This window comes from Cebidichthys violaceus, unplaced genomic scaffold (assembly GCF_023349555.1).
Source record: "Cebidichthys violaceus isolate CVI_PGR_0920_01 unplaced genomic scaffold, fCebVio1.0.p SCAF_6, whole genome shotgun sequence".
NCBI classification, from domain to species: Eukaryota; Metazoa; Chordata; class Actinopteri; order Perciformes; family Stichaeidae; genus Cebidichthys; species Cebidichthys violaceus.
Genome location: NW_027176816.1, coordinates 3,304,596 through 3,329,377, shown reverse-complemented (window position 1 = coordinate 3,329,377; position 24,782 = coordinate 3,304,596). Strand labels below are relative to the sequence as shown.

The following is a 24,782-nucleotide window of genomic DNA, read 5'->3' as shown; positions in this document are numbered from 1 at the left end:
ATGAGACTTTTCCTCCAGTGAGATTAGGTTAGCGTAGTGTACTCCATAATTTTTACATAGTAACATAAACACAAATTGTTCTATGATTTATATGAAAACATCATCATCATTTGAGAGATACATTGCTTTGTACCTTGTCAAGCAGTGTCACTGGTCAGTATATTGTCTAGTACATTTGAAATTAACCAGTCTGTGGTTGAAGTGTAGACTTTCAGCTTTGATTCAATTGATATAAACAAAAAAACACAGGACAGCCATTTTTACACAGCCCCCCACATTGGGGGGCTGTGTAAAAAAGCTTGAAAGTAATTACAGAATTGTCTGACAAATGGCTTCATGGACAGGTGTGGCCTGTTCTGTCACTATTTCATGATAAATGATGCAGATAATAGGTCTGGAGTTGATTCAAAATGTTTAATTTGCATTTGGTAGCTGGTCCTTGGAACTCTCAGCATGCGGACCAAAAAGGTGTCAATGCAAGTGAAGGAGGCCATTATTAGTCTGAAAAAAATAACAAACCTATCATTAAGATAGCAGAAACATTAGGATTGGCCAATTAAACAGTTTGGTATATTCTTAAGAGAAGAAATGCACTGGCAAGCTCACCAACACCAAAAGGCCCAGAAAACGACGGAAGAAAAATGGTTGCAGAATGTATAACCTTCATAACTTCTACCTAAGTCAAGAACACTCTGGAGGAGGTAGGCGTGCCATTGTTAAAGTCTACAATCAAGAGACGCCTTCATGAATCTAAATACAGAAGGTTTACAACAAGGTGAAAACCACTGGTAACGGTGCAGAAATGGACGATCCGATTAGACTTTGCCAGAAAACATCTAAAAAAGCCTGAACAGTTTTGGAAAAAGATTCTTTGGACAGATGAAACCAAGATTAACTTGTACCAGAATGATAGGAAGAGAAAAGTGTGGAGAAGGAAAGGAACGGCTCATGATCTGAAGCAAACCACATCATCTGTTTAACGGAGGAGGCAGTGCTTTGGATGGACATGTATGGCTGCCAATGAAACTGGGTCACTCGTGTTCATTGATGATGTCACAGCTGATAGAAGCAGAAGGATGAGTATTTGGGGCTATTCTATCTGCTCAGATTCAGCCAAATGCTACAAAACTGATTGGATGGCGCTTCACAGTGCAGATGGATAATGACTCAAAATATACTGTGAAAACAGCTTCTCAAGGCAAAGGAATGGAATATTCTTCAATGGCCAAGTCAGTCACCTGATCGCAACCCTATTGAGCAAGCAGCAGCTGAAGGAGGCTGCAGTAAAAGGTCTGGCAAAGCATCTCAAGCGAGGAAACTCAGCGTTTGGTGATGGGTGGCAGACTTCAGGCAATCATTGACTGAAAAGGATTTTCCTCAAAGTATTAAAAATAATGATTATATTCACAATTATGTTAGTTTACCCAATTACTTTTGAGCCTTTTGAGCCTCTGGAAATGTGGGGGGCTGTGTAAAAATGGCTGTAATTCCTAAACGGTTATTGTGATTTCTTTTTGTTATATCCACTGAATTAAAGGTGAAAGTCTACACTTCAACCACATACTGACTGCTTAATTTCAAATCCATTGGAGTCATGTAAAGAGGCAAAATTAGAATAATTCTGTCACAGTCCAAATAGTTATGGCCTTGACTGTATATCGAAAACTGCTAACTGTCCAAAGTCATATTACAGAGGGGTTGTTCTAGCTTCAAGCTGTATTCATATGTTCATTCTTTGATATCCGGATATTTCCAGGGAACCGATGTGTTCCTGGGCTTCTGGCCATTCGGGAACGCTCTGTGTAAGGCGGTGGTGTCTATCGACTACTACAACATGTTCACCAGCACCTTCACCCTGACAGTGATGAGTATGGATAGGTACGTGGCAGTCTGCCACCCTGTCAAAGCGCTGGACATGAGGACTCCTCACAAGGCCAAGGTAAAACCGTTTTCATTTCAAAGTGCGATATTCACCCTTATTGTCCCTGCAATGACTGCTGATGTCTGGTCAGATTTCAGTCACAGCAGCTTACCAATCCTTTAACCTGACTGTGTGTGTGCTGTTGTCACGATGGGAAACTGAAAAAAAGATAAACAGATACAGGGCAGTTTTTTTTTTATATTGCATGTGTATTAGCAGTTTTTACAATCAGACATCACTAGTAAGCAGATTTTCTATATAGCATTGTCTTGTGCAATTACTGCACATCAAACAATTGATTTTTTTTGCAGTAATTATGGTAAATAAAGACTAAATCTGGAGTTACATGACCCACAAGTTTGTGGTCTATTTATACATCTATATATTGCCATGCACTGTATTCTGTGTGAATATCTCTGCATATGAGGATATGAAAAAAGAAAGTGTATTCTATTTCAGCAGTTTCTATCTTAAGAATTGTTCCTTTTCAAGTGCTGATGAAGACTTGAAAACATTAAAACATAACAGCAGATGATTACCAGGGTTTTAACAGTTTTTTTCTCGCCTCCCAGATGCTCGGCCTCAGCTCGCTCACATGAACAGCAATTTGTACAGGGAAATATTTCTGGCTATCGGTGCATTTCACAACTTTTAGGACCCAATGATTTAAATAAAGGATATTTAAGTGTTTCATATTGGAAAGTAGATGTAAGTCTATGGGAAAAAGTATTTTTTGGGCCCAATGGTATCACGTGGTGGACCCTGCCATTCTGATTCCACGGTTTGGCCACTACAAAAATTGGTTTTAGAGCCTGGAACTTTTTTTGAAGCTTTGACCACAAGCTTGAAAATGAAAACAAATCTAGAGGTGTTGAGTTAAACAGAAGTGAGCTTACTGTAGTCTGCTCCTCATCTCTACTTACTCTACATTATAGCTACAACAGTCAGAGGCCGGTGTGAATTGTGGAAAATGAAGGCCAGGTTGTTCTTGTTCATCATGAGTCTGACAATGTAATAGGTGTACAATGCTAAATTGCTAAAATTGGTCCATCCTTACTCCTGGTGGCACATTTTGTGTAATCAAACTCAAAAAAAGAAGCATTCCATTGAGGTTTACCAGTTAAGAGGGTACTGGTATTGTGTATGCGGCTAACTCTCCTGGCTTACTTGAATGTCTGAGTGTAACAATTGCTCAGCAAAGTAAAAAAAATAAAATAATACTACCTCTAAAATGTTTAAGCTCAAGTGAACAAAATTAGTTTTACCACCACCATCATGTTATCTTGTCCCAAGGTGGTGAATATCTGTGTGTGGGTGTTGGCTTCAGCCTTTGGCGTACCGGCCATGGTCCTGGGAAATGTTGAGGAGGAACAAGAGCATAACAGTAAGTACTTCAGAGTTACAAACACAAATACAGTTTACATGTACATGTACTGACCTGTACCAATACATGTGCATGCACCTTCACCACATGTGCCTTTGAAAGAAATAGCCATATATCACCTTACAAACTGTACCTTGCATGCATTTGTTCTGCGATTGTGTTTTTATACATTTTAATGTATAATTAATGTCCAAAAAAAACCAGTGCAACACAGTTTCTGCATATATATCCAAGCTGCGTTTCAAGAGATTGTTTCGGAAGGTGTGATGTTAGTGAACCCATTTACAAGTGTTGCTGTCCCAGTTTTTATAGCTTTTATCGCACATTATCTGGCTAATAGGCTCAACACACATTGTCACACGATGCCTCTTTCCTATCAAACAAGTGCAGAGATTTCAAACCGTGTCCCTGCCATGTGACAAATGATACTCCACATGGTGCTTCCTGTTATGAACTTTCACACAGCAGGTGCACATTTATTTCTACCAAACTAAAAAGAGATTTCCAACTCTTGATCTCTTTCATTGAAACATTCAGCAGAGGTGACGTTGACAGGCCAATGAGATAACAGCATGAGCCATTAGCTGTTGTGTTTTGATTATTAAAAGCTTGATGACATTGAGTGGGTTGGATTGGAGATTAAATGTAGTGAAGGTAGAAAAACACACGTGCAACTTCGTAACATCATCATTTACATTATTTAAATATGCATGACTGAGATTAACTGAATGAGGAAAATACAACTCAGCAGAAACCTATAATTATACTCAGTTCCACATGAATTATTATACAAATAAGAAGAACCATAACACATTAAAGTGGGGAATTCAGCTTGATGCAGAGCGACAGTGGCTCCACACACCTCCCTAAAGAGACCATGATGTTGTTTTTACTAAACCTAACCAAGTGATTTTGTTGCGCTTTTGTTTTGTTTAATTTTACATTAACCACGTGTGGTTTAAATCTGCGACTAGAGTCCTGGAGAAAATAGTTTTCCCTCGAAGTTGTACGGGAGTATAATTTTGTAGGAGACAGGTTTTGGAATTCAGACATGCATGCCTCTTCCAATATTATGGATGTGATGTGTAATTTTAACTATTGTGCTTCTGAATGTATATTTCTCAGCCACAAATTTAGTTAGTGATGTATCAGACTTCAGATGCAGCTATCAGGAAAAACATCATAGAAAAACACCACTGCTCGCAATGCTTCCATTGTACCAAACATATCCCAGAGAGTATGCGATCTTATAACACTTACAAGAAGTAATATTATCTTGTTATTTACTTATCATATACATAATTTGCTCTAACCGGCATCTGGCTTTTAATGTTTACATTATGCCTGTCTTTGTTTCCATCCTTTGTGAGTAGAAGGAAGGATTTTGTGAACCTGCAGCTCCCGCAGAATGCACAAAGACGTCTTTTCTGCTCTTGTCTAAATGTCCCATTGTATTGTGTCTTTGTTAAGGCAAAGTTTAAGCTGGTTTTATGTTACTGATGATTGAACAGATAAATCTGCCACCTTAACACCAAACTGTCATGGTGACGCTATATCTTTCCATGCTTGACAACTATATCTATTCTCATTGCTGCTTTCGCTCATTTATCTGTTTCATTGCCATCTCCTCCAATAAGAGCTGGTACCAACTGTTTAGGGAAATCAACCGTATGCTCAATTTAATAAGTGTGAAAAGCCTGTATGAAGTCTGCCTTCTCATTGTTGGTTCATCTTTTTGATTGTTCAAGGGTGAAAAACACTGCCTCAAAGGTGGCTTGAGAGCATGGAAATGTGGGAGAGTCTGACACAAATGAGATTTAAAATCGCTTTAACAAGGAGGTCCTGGCCAAGATGGCAGCGTAAACGTTTCACACAAGCAAAACATAAAAACACAGATAACAGAGTTAAAACTCAAAACTGCAAAAACACTCAAAAATAATTTAAAAGAGATGACAAACTTAAAAGAAACCAACAAATAGCATTAATCAAATAATATTAATTAGTGTTAGGACAGGTACATTCACTACTCAGATTATCCTTAATTCTGTTTTTAAAATGTTGCATGATTATAAAATAATCTTGTTTAAAATGTCTCTGTAGGTCACACAACTTGAACACTGAAGAATTTTTATTTTATCAACATGAAGTTCATGTCTCATTTCATAGAGATTCCTCTGATCAATATCAAAAGCAAATTGCAGCTCCTTAATCACGTTGGCTAAGGATGAGGCACAACTATACATAATGGTGTCATCCGCATAACATTGCAACACAAATTATTGAGGTTATTATTAATTATTAGGTTATAAGGACCTAATATGGACACTTATGGGACACCATTTTGTATATTTAAAAAGCTAGAAAATAAACCAGCAACTTTGACAATTTACGTTCTACCACTGAATAATTTTTCAAGACAGCCCTATGTTCACCAACCTCTGTAGCAAGAGTGGTCAACTGTGTCTAAAGTCTGAGGTAGGTCTTAGAATAATGCAGCACAGTATTCTTTAAAGTCAATTGCATTAGTCATTGAGAATGCTATGTCTTTATAGAAACTCCTTTAATTGGTTACTTATAAAGGCTTCTAAAGTATGACCGAAAACTTAAATTTGAGATATTGGCCTATAGTTGTCAGGGTGAGATAGATCTCTGCCCTTCAATAATGAAATAACAAATGCTGCCTTCCAAAATGTACTAAACATGTAAATTAAAGCTCTTTTATACATAAAGATCTGATTGATGTAAAGGCTACAGCTGCACAAGGTCAAACATGCAAAGAAAAGGATTAACTGCACATACTGCTTGCCGTCTAAGACCACTGTAATGAATAAATCACAATTTTTTATTCTCCTAATGGCGTAGGGCATAAGAGGTAGTAGTGGTTTTGTACAATCACAATATTCATCAGAAAGTGCTCCTTCACCATATTTAAAGCTCTCATTAATGATGATCGAACCACATCAGCACAATAAATGTTATGACATTTTATGCTTATGCACTGACAGACATCATATAACAGCCAGCAGATAGTCTCTCTAATAAATGTTGAAATTGATGAGAAAATTGATGAGAATTGATTCGTGGATTTACAATGAGGCCAAGAGTCCCTCGCACTTCCGACAGTTATTGCTTCCATACTATTCAACTCACTGTCCTCCCCATGCACCAGGTGCCAAATATTCTGCAAGCATTGAGGCTACTTCTATAAATGTCTTGCCATGTCTGAAAAAAGGCACAATGAACATTTGTATAATGGACACTGATACATGTTTCATACATTAAAAGAGCTTCAACTGCCTTTGAACTAACGAAAAGCTGCTGCAACTTTCTGCTGCATTCTTACCAAATACTTACGTTTATATAAGTTAGTAACTGTTGTAAAGTTTGACTCTTAATCACCAGCCCATGTCACCAGAAAAGAATGTTGTCTTTGCATGTTTATGCAAATCATAGATATGTTGAATGTGGATGTTTTTACATTCGGTCAGAGCCAGTTATGTAGTATTACGAGTGAAGTGCAGAACAAGTGACTATATTGAGCGAGCGCTATTAGAAGTTATGTGGTATTCTGACGAGTATACCACGCAAGAAAGTCCACTAATGGTTGGTGGGAGGGGTCAAACAAACAGGACCTTCACAGGAGACTGCTGGTCTTGTCCTGCATGAAATCAAAAGAAAACGCTTGTTACGTAACATTGTTACGCTTTTATCGTAACGTAAGAATATTTGGTAAGGGCGGTTGTTATTTTTGTCAAATTTTACACTAGTTACATTGTTATGGTTGTTACATACAGTTGATGCATTATTATTTGAACACAAAATAAGTAGTTTTGTTGCATTGTGTGTTTCTGCAAGCATGATAAGAGGCTCATGATATGATATTTATGAAATGTATATTTATTGTTTGAACGTACAATGCCAAAAAAACATCTTTTGGTTAGGTTGTGTCTCTCAGTCTCTTTGATACCTGATAACACCTGATGGATAACTGTAGCTTCATTCTCAGTTTGAAATAGACTTATTTCATTTATCCTCTTATAGCTGCTTATCAGTTTCTGCTGAGTGGATCCAGCTGGGTCCTTCTTCTATTCACATGATAAGCTGTGTGTGTGTGTGTGTGTGTGTGTGTGTGTGTGTGTGTGTGTGTGTGTGTGTGTGTGTGTGTGTGTGTGTGTGTGTGTCTGTGTGTGTGTGTGTGTTTGTGTGTGTGTACTTCAAAGCAGGGCATTTGCCTTATAGGGTTGTGTGAGGGTGATGATGAGCATTTGTGTGCGTGTGTGTGATCTGATCGTGCTGGCAGCCGGGGATGTCATGACACACTTGCTGTTGGAGTTTACGGCTCACAGATGGCATCTCTTCTCCTAAAAAGGCCAAAAAATCCAAATGATTCTGCTCAGTTTATATGGTAACAGGTGCACAAAGAATTTCACATGACCTCAAAGGGGAAATATGTAGAGTGTATAAAAAGCCAAAGTAGAAAGTGAACAAATATGTTTTCAGTTGTTAATTGCCAGGGCTGTTAATTGATAGGCCTGCTAGTAGCTCGACGTCTCTCCAGCAGCTGCTGAGATTTATGGCTTGTTAAACTACATTTATGGCTTCTATTCTGTTTTGGAACAAAAGAACTTCTGCCCACTGCAGTTTTAACACACTGCCTGTTTAGCTTAAGTACTCATTTGTGTTGTGTGGGCCCTTACTGTTTATAACATGTTAGTTAAAGTTAGAAAGGGGAGGATAAATGTAATGTTACAATTGTTAAAATTCTTAATAAATAATAAAGCATGATCTTTTATTCATACAAATGTATTTTGGGGTTTTATTGTCTAGAGCAAGGTCCCAATATGTATGATTTTTAATTTGAAGGTGAAATACATCTAGATGTCCAGTATAGTTTGAATTTATTTAGAAGCTGTCATTGGAAACTATTTAAAAAAGAGCAGGAGTTTAAAAAAAATACGGGGCAGGTGATTGTATGAACCATCTGTCAATTAAACTATTACCGAAGCGAATCAGGAGAAGAGCAATAAAAAAGCCTTCAGTGCAGCATGAAGAAACACTTTCCACTTCTGAAATAACTGGCAGTATCTACGCAAACCTCTTCAGGAGTCGTCACTATTGTTTTAAACGAACATTCGCCTCTTTGTCTCTTCTCACACCTAAGCCACGCCTGTAGCTGCCACTAGCTCCTCCCTGGACACTGATTGGTCAGTGCTTTGGCTGACTGGACACAAACGCATTACCTGAAGCCTGACAAGATAGATTTTTGTGTGATATCTGATTCCGTTATTTTCATGTGATATCCTGACAATGCCATAATCCCGCTGCAGTGCAGGGGAAACAAACCTATATTTTCCTTGCAATTTAACTTCATAAGTGGTCACCAATGCTTTTATTTCCACCAGGCTCAATTAAAGCAACTGAAAACACGCTGTGAAAGGGTTAAAGTTCTTTGACGAAAACACGGACAACTCCCAGACCGAACACTGCAGTGGTAGTCTCCTGTTGTTCACGAGGTTGCCACACCCTGAAGCAACTATTTTACTGTAAATGGGACCGTAATTTACGAAATGAACATCTTGCTGCATTGAAGAGGACTTGAAACGAACAATTGAGATCATATATAGATGAGATCATTACAGTTTTAACTGAGGTAATCTATCAAGTGAGGAGTAGGGACATTATCTCATAGACTTCTATACAGTCTAACTTCTCCTGCTGGCCATTAGAAAGGATTCAAGTTTAAGGCACATCCACATTGGCTTCACTTTTCATAACAGGAGGTTGCTGCCTGCTTCTAATTGCAGTTATCCAGAAACACTGATTTCTAACATGCTCCAAGAGAGGTCATCTTGGTGTTCCACACCGTTCAGCTCTTCACTGCCTGCCTGTCAATTTCAGAATTGATCATGCAGCTGGATTTTAAAGGTTTGCATGGACAGGCTCTTGCTTGTCCGTGAATGTATTTCAGAACCTCCAGCAGCAATTACTGTTCCCCAGTTAGTAAGCTCTTTTACCTCCATACTTAAGACGCCATTTTAGCTTAAAGCTGTCTCCTAATACTAATTTATACTTTCTGTGTAATCTTAATCTTTTTTTTGAGAATTATTGCACATAAAAAGTAAATGCTGACTGATTGGAAGATGGGATGGTTTGGCACAAAGAGGGGAAAAACCAAAAAAAATGCTATTAATATTTATGTTATCACTAAACATAAAGAAAATCACTAACTTAAACAGACAGTGATTCTCCACATGCCCACACATGGCACGGCTATAATCAGGGCTATTTTGCAGTTAAACCGAGTAATATGCCGCAGCTAGCAGGGGAATAAGAGGCCTAGTGGTTAGATATTGATCCAGTCTCAGCCTGCAGCTACAGCCTAATCCTATAATCATTTTTATTAGTCGACTCGGCAGCTGAGCTATTCCTCTGCTCTCCTGTTTACTTTATGCATCTCCTGTTTTATCTCATTCATCTCTTATTTGTTCTTTTTTTATTGTATTCTCTTTACCTTATTTTAATTTACATCTTAACATAATCAAATTCATGTCCTTCTCATCTCATTCTGATCTCTGTGATCTTATGACTGCCATTATCATCTCAATTCCATTCTCATCTGAATACTTTCTCATTTAATTCTCACCTCATCCATTTCAGTCTTATCTACTTCGTTCCAATCTCATCAAGTCAATTTCATTTTAATTGCATTCATCTCTGGCATTTCTTTCCCATTTCATTCTCATCTTATTCCATCCCCTTCATTTCATATTTATTCTATTCTCAACTCATTATCATATCAGTCTCTCTATTGTCTCTTCTGTCACTACTTTCATTTTATTCTCATACTCATCTCATTTTAGATGATATATCTATCATTTCATTTTAATTCATGTGTCATCACATTCTTTTCATTCATAACTCATCCTCCTCCCTTGTTTTATTCTCTTTCATTCTCTCCATTATCCTCTTATCTTTGCCACAACTGTCCTCTTGCAGACTCTCCATTCTTCTTATCCATGTTTTGCTCCTCTATCATCTAATTTATGTTTTCTTCCCATCTTTCCTTTTCTCTGCTTCCTATGTACAGTTGTGGTCAAAAGTTTACATACACTTTTAAAGAACATAATGTCATGGCTCTCTTGAGTTTCCCCGTTATTTCTAAAACTCTGATTTTTCTCTGATAGAGTGATTGGAACAGATACTTCTTTGTCACAAAAAACATTCATGAAGTTTGGTTCTTTCATGACTTTATTATGGGTTAACAGAAAAAGTGATCAAATCTGCTGGGTCAAAAATATACATACAGCAGTGCTAATATTTGGTTACATGTCCCTTGGCCATTTTCACTTCAATTAGGCGCTTTTGGTAGCCATCCACAAGCTTCTGGCAAGCTTCTCGTTGAATCTTTGACCACTCCTCTTGACAGAATTGGTGCAGTTCAGTTAAATTTGATGGCTTTCTGACATGGACTTGTTTCTTCAGCATTGTCCACATGTTCTCAATGGGATTTTAAGTCAGGACTTTGGGAAGGCCATTCTAAAACCCTAATTCTAGCCTGATTTAGCCATTCCATTACCACTTTTGATGTGTGTTTGGGGTCATTGTCCTGTTGGAACACCCAACTGCGCCCAAGACCCAACCTTCGGGCTGATGATTTTAGGTTATCTTGAAGAATTTGAAGGTAATCCTCCTTCTTCATTATCCCATTTACTCTCTGTAAAGCACCAGTTCCATTGGCAGCAAAACAGCCCCACAGCATAATACTACCACCACCGTGCTTGACGGTAGGCATGGTGTTCTTGGGGTTAAAGGCCTCACCTTTTCTCCTCCAAACATATTGCTGGGCATTGTGGCCAAACAGCTCGATTTTTGTTTCATCTGACCACAGAACTTTCCTCCAGAAGGTCTTATCTTTGTCCATGTGATCAGCAGCAAACTTCAGTCGAGCCTTAAGGTGCCGCTTTTGGAGCAAGGGCTTCCTTCTTGCACGGCAGCCTCTCAGTCCATGGAGATGCAAAACACGCTTGACTGTGGACACTGACACCTGTGTTCCAGCAGCTTCTAATTCTTGGCAGATCTGCTTTTTGGTGGTTCTCGGTTGACTCTTCACCCTCCTGACCAATTTTCTCTCAGCAGCAGGTGATAGCTTGCATTTTCTTCCTGATTGTGGCAGTGACAAAACAGTGCCATGCACTTTATACTTACAAACAATTGTTTGCACTGTTGCTCTTGGGACCTGCAGCTGCTTTGAAATGGCTCCAAGTGACTTTCCTGACTTGTTCAAGTCAATGATTCGCTTTTTCAGATCCATGCTGAGCTCCTTTGACTTTCCCATTGTAGCGTTTGTGGGCGTTTGTATCCAATGAGCCCTATTTAAATGGCCTCAGAGAAGTCACCAGCTGTAGTCACTCATAATCACTCACAAGAAGTTAAGAGGCCATGCTATGAAGCTCATTTCATTGACACAACTTTCTAAGTCACCAAAATTGCTAATTCATGTTGCTGTATGTATATTTTTGACCCAGCAGATTTTGTCACTTTTTCTGTTAACCCATAATAAAGTCATGAAAGAACCAAACTTCATGAATGTTTTTTATGACAAAGAAGTATTTGTTCCAATCACTCTATCAGAGAAAAATCAGAGTTGTAGAAATAACTGGAAACTCAAGAGAGCCATGACATTATGTTCTTTACAAGTGTATGTAAACTTTTGACCACAACTGTATATAACAAATTGTTGGTCTTGTCCTGTAGCTGTTTGTTTATCATCTATATGTTTATGTGACTGCTAGCTGTACAAACAAATTAGGGGATGCATTCAGGGATAATTAATGTTCACCCTACTCCACTTCTATTCCTGTTTCCGTCTCTTCCTGTCGCCATTAAACAAACAGAGCAGCTTCATAACCTGTCTGGCTGCAGGGAAAGTCACGGCATGCCGCTCTCAGTAATTGGGGTCAAAAGCCTTGCCCAAGGACACGGTGGCAGGAAGGAGGCTATAATCAGCAGCCACCCTGCTGTCACTAATAGATGCTCTTACTAATCCATCCAAAAGACTTGGAGGGAATGTGTCAAAGTGTGTTTCCTGGCAGCACAGAAATGTCAGTCTGTGCTGCGGTTTTAAGGCACACATAATTTACACTGTTTGAGTAGCTACATAGCGCTTGGTTTGAAAAGCATTGGTTCTGCTTCAACACACAGCGGGTTTGGTTTCGTTGACATTTTAAAGTTGTAATGTCTTTTTTTTCAGCCCAGCAACCAGGAAAAAGATTGGCATTGTACGTTTCTGCAGACGACAGATAGGTTTGATGTCGACGTGTTTGCGTTCAGTCAGAGCTAGTAACGTAGCACAACTAGCGACGCACAGAGCAAGTGACATTGTTACAGACCAAAACTTATAGCGCCGCCATCTGGAAAATTGCACCACATTTGTCACTGAACTCCCTTGGGTCCTGAGCAATATACCTGCCAAGTGTGATCGACAGATATATTAGATGTCACATGGAGCATAGCATGCAGCTTGTATCAGCTGATTGGCATCAGCTGTTTCATTCATAGGCACAATCAGAGGTTCATTCATGAGCTGTTTAACTATCAGATATCCAGTAACATCCAGTCATATTCATTAAAGTGTGCACTGTGGTAATTTCCAACACTATTACTCTGCACCCTAAACTCTTGCTCAGTTCATTAAATGCATGCGCCTATCTGAAGGCAGCAAGACACGTGTTATTAAAGCTGCCTTATCAACACCTTTGAATGGAGATAAGCCACACCAGAATGCAGTGTCATTACACACAGATGTCCACTGTGTTTACCTTGATTACATCACATACGTGCCTGTGTTGCTGCTCCAGAGCTCCATCGAACATATAGCTTTAAATGGTCAATTGATAGACCCAAAGTCCCACGCCCCGTACTGTTTTTAGGTCAGACAAGCTTGACAAAAAGATGCATGGCAATGCCGGCTATATGGTTTCGTTAAGCCTGGTGTTGCAGTGTGTGTTTGATTTTGGGAATCAGGCAATATACCTTCAAGAAGCCCACAGCATGGACGTGGACTTTTACCCATTGGGGTGTTTGACTTCCTGTATATCTAAAGAAATATTATCATTATCATCTCAGAAAGGAACTGAACCTTGCTGACGTTAGTGATCTGACCTCACCACACCGTTTAATCATCTTTAAAACTTGATTGTCTTTTCAATAGAGCCTAGTGATGCACATAATGTATAATGTTCTGTTGGTACCAAGGTTGTTAGAGCACAGAGCTAAAAATTGAATAATAATGGACCGTTGTGGAACCCCACATATTAGTCTGGCTTTGTTGGAATAACAACCCACACAAACAAACTGAGAAACACCATTTGGAGTGTGTGTGTGTGTGTGTGTGTGTGTGTGTGTGTGTGTGTGTGTGTGTGTGTGTGTGTGTGTGTGTTTGTGTAATAGAGTGCCCCCTCCACTGCTGACACAACCTGATAAAACTTTTATGACAAGTGCTGTATCGCCCAAGGACACACACACACACACACACACACACACACACACACACACTAACTCAGAATACACACATTGAGAAGGCAGACATGCCCATGGATACACAAGTGTATAGAGGACACACGCATGGAACACCTACAAACACATGCCAACTTGTGGAAGTGTCTGAATCGCACTGACACGCACACACACACGGACAGCTTTCTGACAGTCATGCAACATCTTTTCTAACCACATGTTTTGCCTGAAGCTACCGTGTGAGGACCTGTAGACATGCAAATGTCATACACAGGACAAAACATGCTAATATACTCCCATTAACAGATTATGAAGGCTATCAACACAGCTTTTATTTTCAAATTGTCTCGTTAATTCTGGTTGGTGTTATCGTCTGGGCTCTGATTTTAGGAATTGTTGTTCAGGATTGTCATTGATTATCAATCCTAGAGCTGTCAAACTTGATAGTGGAATGGAAATCGCACAAAATTCCAGCAAGGCTGCATAAACCTCCACATGTTTAATCATAGAAAATGAAAGTTTTCATCTGGATCAGTGTCAAAATACATGTAGTGACAGACAATCAAAACTCTTCTTCCTCTCACAAACAGGAGAACTGTGAAATGAACGCAGAGCTATCAGTCATAGAGAGCTGGTGCTGTGGAGCAAATCCCAGTCCAGGTGACATGAACATGTCTTCAATGTATCTTTATGAAACCTGTGGTTAACTATAAAGAAGTGGTTGTACTGAACATCCTAGAGTCGGGACAATAGGCAACAGGAAAGTGTCTGTAAAGATCCATCTAGAGCTGCAAAGTCTGCATGGAAGAGCAGGTCAACAAGAGCAAACATGGCTCATGTATAAGCCCAGCTTAGCAACTGTCGGAGCCATTTGTCAACCAGGAGCTTAAGAAGCTGACACAGCTGGAAGCCACAGAGATACACTTTATATGTGAATAGATTCACATACAAACAACTGGCTTCAGGCTTATTGTGTACAAGCCTGAGACTCATGAACACAGCTTATACAAATGCACTTTCTATTTATGTGTGTCCTTGGACTTTTTTTTTATTTGGCACTGGAAAAACTTATTTTATCGCTTGTCTGAAAAACAACTTCAGTTACCATTGCTCTAGGCCTAAATAATGGCAACATAGGGTGTAATTTTCTCTTAAAAGCAGGGGGGAGGGGAGGAGCAAGAGGAGAACATAAGAACAGTTCATCTAAAATACCTGTCTGAGAACAGAGCCACAGTGCTATGTAGCCCAGGAAATACTTGATAGTAGTTGTACTGTGCAGCTTCGACGTATGAGCAGTGGAAAACTGGTATCCCATCACATATTACCAGAGCCCAAATTGATGCCAGCAATACTGGCTTTATGGCAATACTTGTTAGAATCAGATGACTTACATTGACATGACATTTTGTACAGACATGCATGGTCCCCAGAGGTTGAATACTAATGACTTATAGCCAATCCTTAAAGGAGGCGCTTTTGGAAGCATTTTAGACGTCCTCACATGCGCGTCTCATGGAACAATTACGCACCTATTTTAATCAATTTGTCAATCCATCCTAACCCCTGTGTTTTAATGCTTCAAGTCTATTTTAAATCGCATTTAGTGAGACGTTATCTGAACCGATCTAATTGAATCACACAACTTTACGCGGCGCTCATGTCTCGATTACGTCTCGCTTCCGATTACAAGTTACAATGATAATCCCTTGACTTTTAATAGAGAACTACAATGAAGTTGACATTTTTGTTTCAGAGAGAAATATCTCAACAAGAAAGCAGAATTGAGAAGTTGTATGTGTTTGTCATTTGTGGTTTAATTTTTGTAAAGGCTTAGCTTGTAGTAGATTAGCAGTAGGATTGTATAATCATGACCATACTGTATTTTCTTTATAATGTTGTCATACTGAAAGTTTGTTTCCTTGTGGAAACCAGGCCATGAAGTCCATGACATTTTCTTGTGGTAAAATATAAAAAATTGCATCAGAATGTTAGGACTCAGCAGTTACTGGGGCAGCTGCTTAACTGAGGTAACAAGCTTCCGTGATTCCAGCAGGATCCAATGGTAATGGTAAATGGACATTACTTGTATAGTTCTTTTCTAGTCTTTCTGACGACTCAAAGCGCTTTCACACTACTTGTCATCATTCACCCATTCACACACTGATGGCAGGGGCTAAGTGCCACCTGCCTATCACATTCTATCATATTCATACACCGTATAGCACAGCCACGGGAACAATTTTGGGGTTAAGTGTCTTGCTCAAGGACATGAGCAAGACATGCGACTAGCGGAGCCGGGGATCGAAACGCCGATCCTCTGATTGAAGGACAACCCTGCTCTCCACTTAGCACAGTCACCCACAGTTGCCCAATCACAACCCACCAGACCACAGCTATTGTCCTCAGATAGAAAGTGGAAGATAAAGGGGGAGGAGAGGAATGAAAATGGAAGAAATGATGAGTGAGAAAATTTGAAAGAAATTAAAGTAAGAAGGGAAAAAGATATGAGAATGCTGTTAAACTCTGATTAAAAATGAAAGACGGAAAGGGCACAGGGGATTAACAATAAGAGAGAGGGAGAATAAAAAAGCCAGAGAGCAGATAATTGAAGAAAGTTATGTTCTACAGAGAATAAAAGGTAAGGAAAGGAAGAGAAATCCATAGAAAGGAGAAGAGAAAGCTAGAAAAAATGTCCAAAAGATGAGAAAACATATCAACAAGAGAATAAATGAAATAAATGTGAATGGGGAAATAAAAGCCCAAATAAAAAGCTGATGAACAGAGATTTAAGCAAAATGAACTCAACGAGAAATAAAACATGAAGTGAGGAAAGTAAGACACAGCCAAAGAGATGATTCAAGCTGGAGTAAAAGAAAGAATAACAGGTGGGTTAAAAGCAAAAGAGAGAAAAGAAGTGATAAATGAGAAGAACGAAAGCAGAGGTGGACAATCACCAACTGTGAAATGGAAACCAGGATGGGACACACATCCCTGGATATATATGAAAAACGACAGGAATAAATAAAGTTAGGGAGGGAACTGATGACAGAGATAATGTAGGCAGGAAAACAGGAGGCAGGAAAAAGTTTGCGATAAAGATAATTGAAATTGAAAGTAAAAAAAAAAAAAAGACAAACAAACATCCCTCAGGGGACTACTGTCTTTATTGAAAGTTTGGGGTTTTGATTTAAATCTTGTTCTATAATCTTTCAATATGAATGTTATTCTCTGGAGACGGAGACGGCCTACACTTAGCTGTTAAAGTCATGTGGCTGGTTACAATATTCATGTATAGTATGTCCTTTGAGATCATTGTTTCATTATTGTTCTTCTCCAGTTGGGACTTCTCAGTTCCATCCTAATGCATTGACTTCTTTGAAATAAATGATGACATTGAGTATACTAGCATTTGGTGGAAACGCCAACCAAAAAGTAATTTGGGAGATGTTTATAACAAACCAAATTCAATGCACACATTCTAGCACAGCCCAGTATCCTTGGAATTAATCTGGAACACATCATGTGTGTCCAGTGACAACATTGGGGATGTGTTGGGCCCTTGACATGGGTATGGAAGTATGGGTGGTGGATAAGAATGTAGAATGATTTCCAAGCTGGAGACCGAAGTTCTCCCCCTGCCACAGACCTGTTGGGTTTGCTTTTTGATAAATCAAAACCACAATCTTTCCCTAACATTATGCCAAGTGTTTCAGTTATGTAAACTTAACCAGACCCTAACCATTCGTGCTCTTGATCACTTTACACAGTCTATTACTTTCAAGCTGTTTCTTTTCTTTTTGTCACTAAAAACATTTTGGTCAACTTTTAGTCATTACTCTTAGTCAACATGGTTTATCTCTTAATTTGGTCAAGTATTTCTTTAGTCCTGTCCCTTTCTATCAGACTATATTGCATATATGTAGCCTCGCCAAAACAGTACTTATTTCATGTAAGATTTTATCTTGTCATTATTTGATGAAAAACACAGATTTTGTAAGTCGAAGACAACGTATTTCAAGTCAGTCACGTGACTCAATAGGCACTTGCTAGTCACATGAGTTGTAAGTCACACTTTAGCCAATTGAGTCTTTAGTCAAGTTAAATCCAAACATGATTTTTTGTAACCATCAACCATGATATTCTCAAATAGCCATTGAGTGACTGGTGCTCACAGCGCCTAGCACTGCAGAGGAGCTTTAATGGGACAGCAATAAATCCAGTCTCTGAGATTTCTTTCTACTGTACCAGCTCCTTAGAGAGATGAGAGATGCGGTATTGGACGTCTCTTGTCAAACTACTGAAAACTGCAGGTATTTGGTGTGGACCTATTAACACATTTTCATGAAATAACATGTTTCTGTGTGCATTAACACAGCGGGTAGACTTGGTAAACAATAAAAAAAGTAATTTTGATTCATTCCCTCCTAGTAGAAAGCCTGAGAGAAATATGCCTAGATTGGTCAAAGTTAATCCAGAGCCCTTTCCTGTGCCTAAAACCTCCACAGAGATTTACAAGTCCCTTGTAAAAAGTTTTATGCTCATGATGTAGCTGTTTAGAAGCTGAATCTGTAGTTATTCAGGTCTACATGTTGTGGTGTGTATCAGCAAAGTCTGAAGAATGGAGGGAAAGAGACAAAGAGGAAGCAGTTCCCTGAAGATCAAGACAAGTGTGAAGGGGAAGATGAAATTAAGGTAGAAATAAGAAGAGGATCTGGTCACGTTAGCAGACCCATGTAGATTACACACCAGAAAACAAAACTGTTGAATGGATTAAAAATGGAGCGGCAACTTTGCTTTTCTTATATTCTACTTATAACATGTCGGCATGCCCTCGGACCCTCCATGAGGAAGAAGTATTTCCCCACAGGGATGAATACCATTATTATATTTGTTGGTGCTGCTTTCCTTTAGGTTTAAGATCAGATAGCCATTTATAGCCATTTTTATAAAACACATAAACTTCACTGCCTTGCAAGTTATTACTATTCCTGTCCTTTCACACAGACTTTTACTGTGCTTTTGATCAATGGCTGGAACGTGGCAGTAATGGAGTGGAGGCTACGGCTTCCATTTTTACTGGGAACACCCACACACTATAAATCATGCACACTCATGGCCCTGCGAGATGCAGCGGATAAAAGCATCCACCAATTGGAATAATAGATCAACTTTTTCTTTCAACAGTTCCTATTCCTATTTGTTTGATCCAGCTCCCTTGAGTATTTATGCAGTCTATTCTGCGGTGTGTGTAGGTATGTCCTGTTATCTTACCGGTGCAAACACAATTTACACGATACATACATATACAAGATGCATTTATGTTTCTTTTATAGCCAGAACCACTTCATCATAAGTATGAGAAGTTACTTTGGTGGAGGAAAAATAAGACAAAAATACCATTTTATTTATTGATTAAAGGTGCTAAATTCAAAATTCAAAGCATTCCACATTTCGAGCATTAATAATATGGCAGCAAACAAATATTTAAGATATAGTAATGGCATCCTGAGCAGAGAATGAAGTCACTTTCTGTCTGTGTGTGTTGTAACCCAAGTTTCTCTGTGCTTTGTTTACGTAGCTGGCCCAACAGTGTGTGCACACCCGCTGCTAACGCCGTCGCGACCAACAGCGTCCTAGCAGAAGCGTAACAGCCACATTCAGGTTTCCCCTTATGAACACTGTTGGCTGTGTCACACTGTTTACACATTTAGCACTGTTAGCACGATTAACTGCTAGCACGATTAACTTCTAGCACGATTAACTGCTAGCACGATTAACTGCTAGCATGATTAATGGCTAGCTGCCGGCTCAGCTTTCGCCAAGTTAAGAGCCTTGTGGAGGTAATCCCTCACTAATAGTAACGCTCTGAATTTGGAGTTTAGCACCATTAATACTTCAAAATATGGAAAACATCACTGCTAATTGTAGATATGGTAGAAGATTATGGTTTTAAAGTATCGCTTCAAGTGGGACAATGATTTATTGGAAGTTGTAAAATGAATTTAAGACACACTTGTTAGTGCAGGATAATTATTATAATCACAGTAACTAGAAGACACACCGAGAGTGGTTGAAGAGTTCTCAACACCCTGCTACACTTAAAAGCCTCATTGCTTCAATTGTTTTTTGGCAATTGATTTCTTGGCCTTGCAAACAGCCTCAGGATTAAAACATGTTTTTCTATTATGTCCGCTCACTTCAGAGTTGTGGTTGAAACAAAATTTGTCTAATTTGTCTCTGGCTCACTAAGGAAGACAGTATTAATTTGCTGATGTAGGCAGTTCAATGCTTTAATGTTCCAAATGGCAGATTTTGAAGAAGTGCAAGAATAGCCGTTTCTTTAATTTGATGACTGTGCTTTTTGTCAAAACAAGTTTCATAAAATGTTATCCAGCCATGAAAGTTTAACAATATTGTAAAATGTTGCCAATGTGAAACATTTTCACATGAACAAATCAATGTAAGATTGTTAAAGTCATGAAATGATAACCCAAGATGACTGGTATTTCAAAGCTGTAAATTTATCAAACTTCATTGTATCGCAAGTGAGAATTAATAAAAAAATTTAAAAATCGCAGTAGGAATGGCATTGTCTGTTTGTCGATGGATTGTCATCAAATTTGTTACATACATTCATGCCCTCCTTTGGATTAACTGTAATCACTTTGATGAAACCTTAACTATTTATCTAGCACCATCATCTGGTCAAAATTTCAAGTTGTCCAAAACTCAACATATCCCAAAGAGCTAATGAGCTAATCGGTAAACACTGCCCCTCTTGGATTTGAGGAAATCTCTTCTTATTATCTGGAGATGAAGAAACTTACTGTTTACTTTTTAGCATTCGCACACTGCTGTTCAAGAGTCAACTTTATATTTTCTCTTTAATTTGTGATCCTCTGCTTCCTGCATGATAAGAGGATTACCCTACAGTGTCCAACAGCTGAGTTTAATTTGGGTAAACAAGGTGAATTTATTCAGTGTTATCAGGAGGACTGGGATGCTGTTCTCCGTTATGATTTAGGCTGAAAGCACAGATGTGTTTTCATTAATTGAATTGATGATGATGATGAGTAAACCGATTAAACTATGTGAAAACTGACTCTCCTATCATAGTTAATTTATCTTGCCACATGTTTGCTTCTATGTACCTATATAATCATAGCCTACTATAGATGCTAATTTGTTTGTATTCTCTGTAATTATGCATGCCTGTCTTCTATTATTAGTATCACTGCCTAATCTACATTAGTAATTTGCATTTTTAATGAACAATTATTATTCAGTCCCTGTAATAAACAATGTAGGCGTTATCCTGGTTTAATTGAAGTGTGTGATAAAAGGTTTATTTTTCGAAATACTCATCAGTCACATTAGAAAACGGATATCAATTTCCTCTGCATCAATACTTTGTCTAGCTTAGCACACAGACAAGAAGCATAGGGACCGGATTTGTTACAGCTGTTTTGATAACTGGCAAACTAGTCACCAGATAATCCAGGAGTCACTACAGCTTTATTGGTCAGTGACTGCTCAAGAAATAGCTCCAGTGGAACCGATTATATGATTGATAGTATTTGTTTCACTTTTAAAAGAGCAATACTAGTAGTTTCTCCCTTCTTCCAGTCTTTATGCTGACTTAGACTAAAGACATCCTGTTGCTACAAGGCTGTACCCTACATGTTCAGTCTGCAATTACAATTTTTCTCACCACATATTTAACTTTTTTATTTCATCTCTTTTCTTCTCTTCCTCTTCTCCAATACATCTAGGTGTTGAGTGCATCATGGTTTTACCTGAACCAAGGACTCACTGGGATCCTGTCTTCGGTACCTGTATCTTCCTCTTCTCCTTCCTCATCCCCGTTGCTATCATCAGCATCTGCTACAGCCTGATGGTCAAGCGCCTGCGCAACGTTCGCATCTTGTCTGGCTCCAAGGAAAAAGACCGCAACCTGCGGCGCATCACCAGGATGGTCTTGGTGGTAGTGGCAGCATTTGTCGTCTGTTGGACACCTATCCAGATAATGGTCCTGGCTCAGTCTCTGGGCTTCAACCTGAGCAGCTTGTTCACACTGGTCCTGATGCACTTTTGCATCGCGCTGGGCTACGTCAACAGCAGCTTGAATCCTGTCCTCTATGCCTTCTTGGATGAGAACTTCAAGCGCTGCTTCCGGGAGTTCTGCAAACCCTCGCCATTCCGCCTCGACACCCAACAGTCGGGCAGGATGAGGAGCATTGCTAGGGAGGTGGCGGCTGCTTACAGCTGCAAGGCTGATGGCAGGGGGTCAGGAGGAGGGACGCCTAATCCAGCATGACTAGACGTGGAGCTCCCCTTGGTGGGGGTAGACCCCAAACAAAGGGAAGAGAACCAGGGGACAGGGAACTCCAACACAGAATTGACTCAGATAACAGCTCTCTAGCGGCACGAGCCCCCCCGCCCACCAACTAGAAGACTGGCTTGGGGTGGGGGGGAGGGCGATGAGGAGGATGGGGTTGAAAGGAAAAGAATTTAGGAACACAGATAAGGATGATAAGCATAGGGTGCTTATAGTATATGGGTGGAGGGAAATGGAATACGTTGAAAGCTTTGGTGGGATGGGTGTGGACATCTAAGAAGGAGATAGTGCCAGATATGGGAGCAGCTCAGACCATTCTGGATCCTGGATCAAGGAATGACTATGGTCCTAACTCCACTGAGATAGTCAGATATTTTGGAAAGTAAGACTTTCATCCAACCATCTTGGTGATCCAACTATCCTGGTGGACGTAAACACAAAACAGGTAACACCATTATTTGACACTTCAGCTCCAAAAAAAAGCCTGTGTCTGGTATCTGTTGCTGCATCTCTAGAAAGATGCCTGACTCTGCACTTGGGTATGAGAAGGCAGAGGTTGGGGAGAGACATTTGTAGAGACCATATTATAGATATAATAGAGTGGGTGCATATACCAAAAAATTTAAAAAAAAAACACACAATGCCCTACTTGGTGCTTTTAGAAAGAGTATACACAACATTGGAAGCACAGGTCTTGGCTCTGGCGGTAAAGACCACGTACTGAAGAAGACAAGGAAGACTTAAGCTTTCTGGAACTGTGAAATAGAGAATAAACACTTTCATTACAGTTAATTGTATCTTTAACCGTTGATGTTTCAGAATTAACAACTTACTGTGTTCCACACTCATCCCAGTACGGGGTCTATATTGGTTTCTCTAAAGATGGGTCTAGATAATGGTAATATGCTGCTGTAATATGAGCCCTTATAAGGAATGGGCAATCAAAGTATGATGTATTTCAGCCTTTAGACATGAAGTTGGATGTAAAACAACAGCTGGCATAAGAAAAATAACTATGTGCTGCAAGCTGCTCTTGTACAGTATTTCTTAAACTGTGTCTATGGACCCTGAATGGGTCACATGAATGTTATTTCTCGTAGGGGCAACATTTCTCAATGTATTCTGAAGCAAATCAAGCCCGAGAAACCCTGTCAAACAAGTTTCTGAGAGTTTTTGTGTTTTTTTGAAAACTTTCTATGATCACCTGTGGGATGTGGGAAATTTGGGGCTTGGGGCCGGGGAAAAACTGGTGGTATTATAATCTGAAAAAAATATTGAAAAGTGAACAACAAAATCCCAGCCTGGGTATTAATCCTTCTTCTTGTTCTTGCTACATAAGATGAATGACAGTGCCTCTCTGTGGTGTGTCCACAAATTAAATGTCAATTAGCCTGTCTAAGGGTAGATGTACCCATATCAATTTTGCACCTAGGACTTGTGAATTTTTGCCACAAACATAATCTTTCTTATTTTATCTACGTGACCTGGGCAAAAAAACATATTCATAAAAGCTGTTTCAAATATTTGTTTCAAGCAAATCTGAAATGCAGAAGTACAGAAGACCAATTATGAGATTAGTTGTAATGAATTAGTTCTTCTTAATTGTAATGAAAATTGAAAAACAATTCTCATTTTCCAACAGAATCCAACATTTCCACAGTTAGTTGAAAAAAAAAACCAAAACATGAATGTTTGCTAGTAATGATGGTAGTGATGGAAGTAGGGCTGCGTATCATGTATACTTGATGTGTTTGGATTCTGCTTAATGATTCTAGCTTTTATTGAATCCTAATTTTGAATTTTTGTATTTTGTTTGAGCACAAACAGAAACCAACGTAATGTTGCAATCCTTAAGATTTCATTCCTAACAGCAAATGCTGTTTAATACAACAATCTCAGAAGTTTGGGGGCAGCAAAACAAACTATTGCTGTTTCAATAATGACGTCAGGCCATAATTGGTCTTTTCCATCTTTCTGTGAACAACCACCATCAGATTTTATGCTGCACACGGCATGATTCGCCTACAGCTCTTCATCTAAAAAAAATTTTCAATTGTATTACTAAGTAGTTTATAAGCATAAAGAAACCAAAGTTTGCTTTCAGGAAAGAGGAGTTTTAGTCTGGTTCTTTTAAATTTGTGTATAGTTGGAACCATATGTTGATAATCCAGCCCTTATGATCTGTTACGGGCTCAGTTGGTAACTGGCTAACACTGTTCACTGTTCATCTATTTGACTAAGGCCATTTAATCTGACCCACTGTAGAAAGGAAATGTCTGATATAATAATGAGAATATTAGATATTTCTCTAGAAACAGTTGTGATACAATCTGAAATATCCTGTTGAAATACTATAAGCATGCTTGCAGCTGGCGTTTTCATTTCCCATGACACCTGCATGGTATTTAGGCATTTTGGATAAAAGCAAACTGAACGTACAGAGGGAATATAATCAGCTTTAAAAATCATACACATGGGTGTGCAGTTTTTTTTCCCAGGTCTGTAGCTTTTTGGGAAATCAGAGGTTCCAAGTCAAAGTTGGGATTGGGAATGTTGGCGGTGAACTCTGGGTTTGACATATTTTGAGGTGGGAACAATTACATTGGGCGGGGTTGGAAAAGAGT

General features: G+C 39.1%; 1 protein-coding gene across 1 annotated transcript in view; it reads left to right on the top strand.

Annotated features, from left to right (window-relative positions):
• oprl1 (opiate receptor-like 1) overlaps positions 1-24,172 on the top strand; it is an 85,224-nt gene extending 61,052 nt beyond the window's left edge. Inside the window, exons 4-6 of the mRNA XM_068733076.1 lie at positions 1,757-1,939; positions 3,215-3,305; positions 21,593-24,172. Coding sequence (XP_068589177.1) covers positions 1,757-1,939; positions 3,215-3,305; positions 21,593-22,137 — 819 coding nt within the window. The 3' untranslated portion in view covers positions 22,138-24,172. The remainder of the gene's footprint in view (positions 1-1,756; positions 1,940-3,214; positions 3,306-21,592) is intronic.
• The last annotated feature ends 610 nt before the right edge of the window (positions 24,173-24,782 follow it).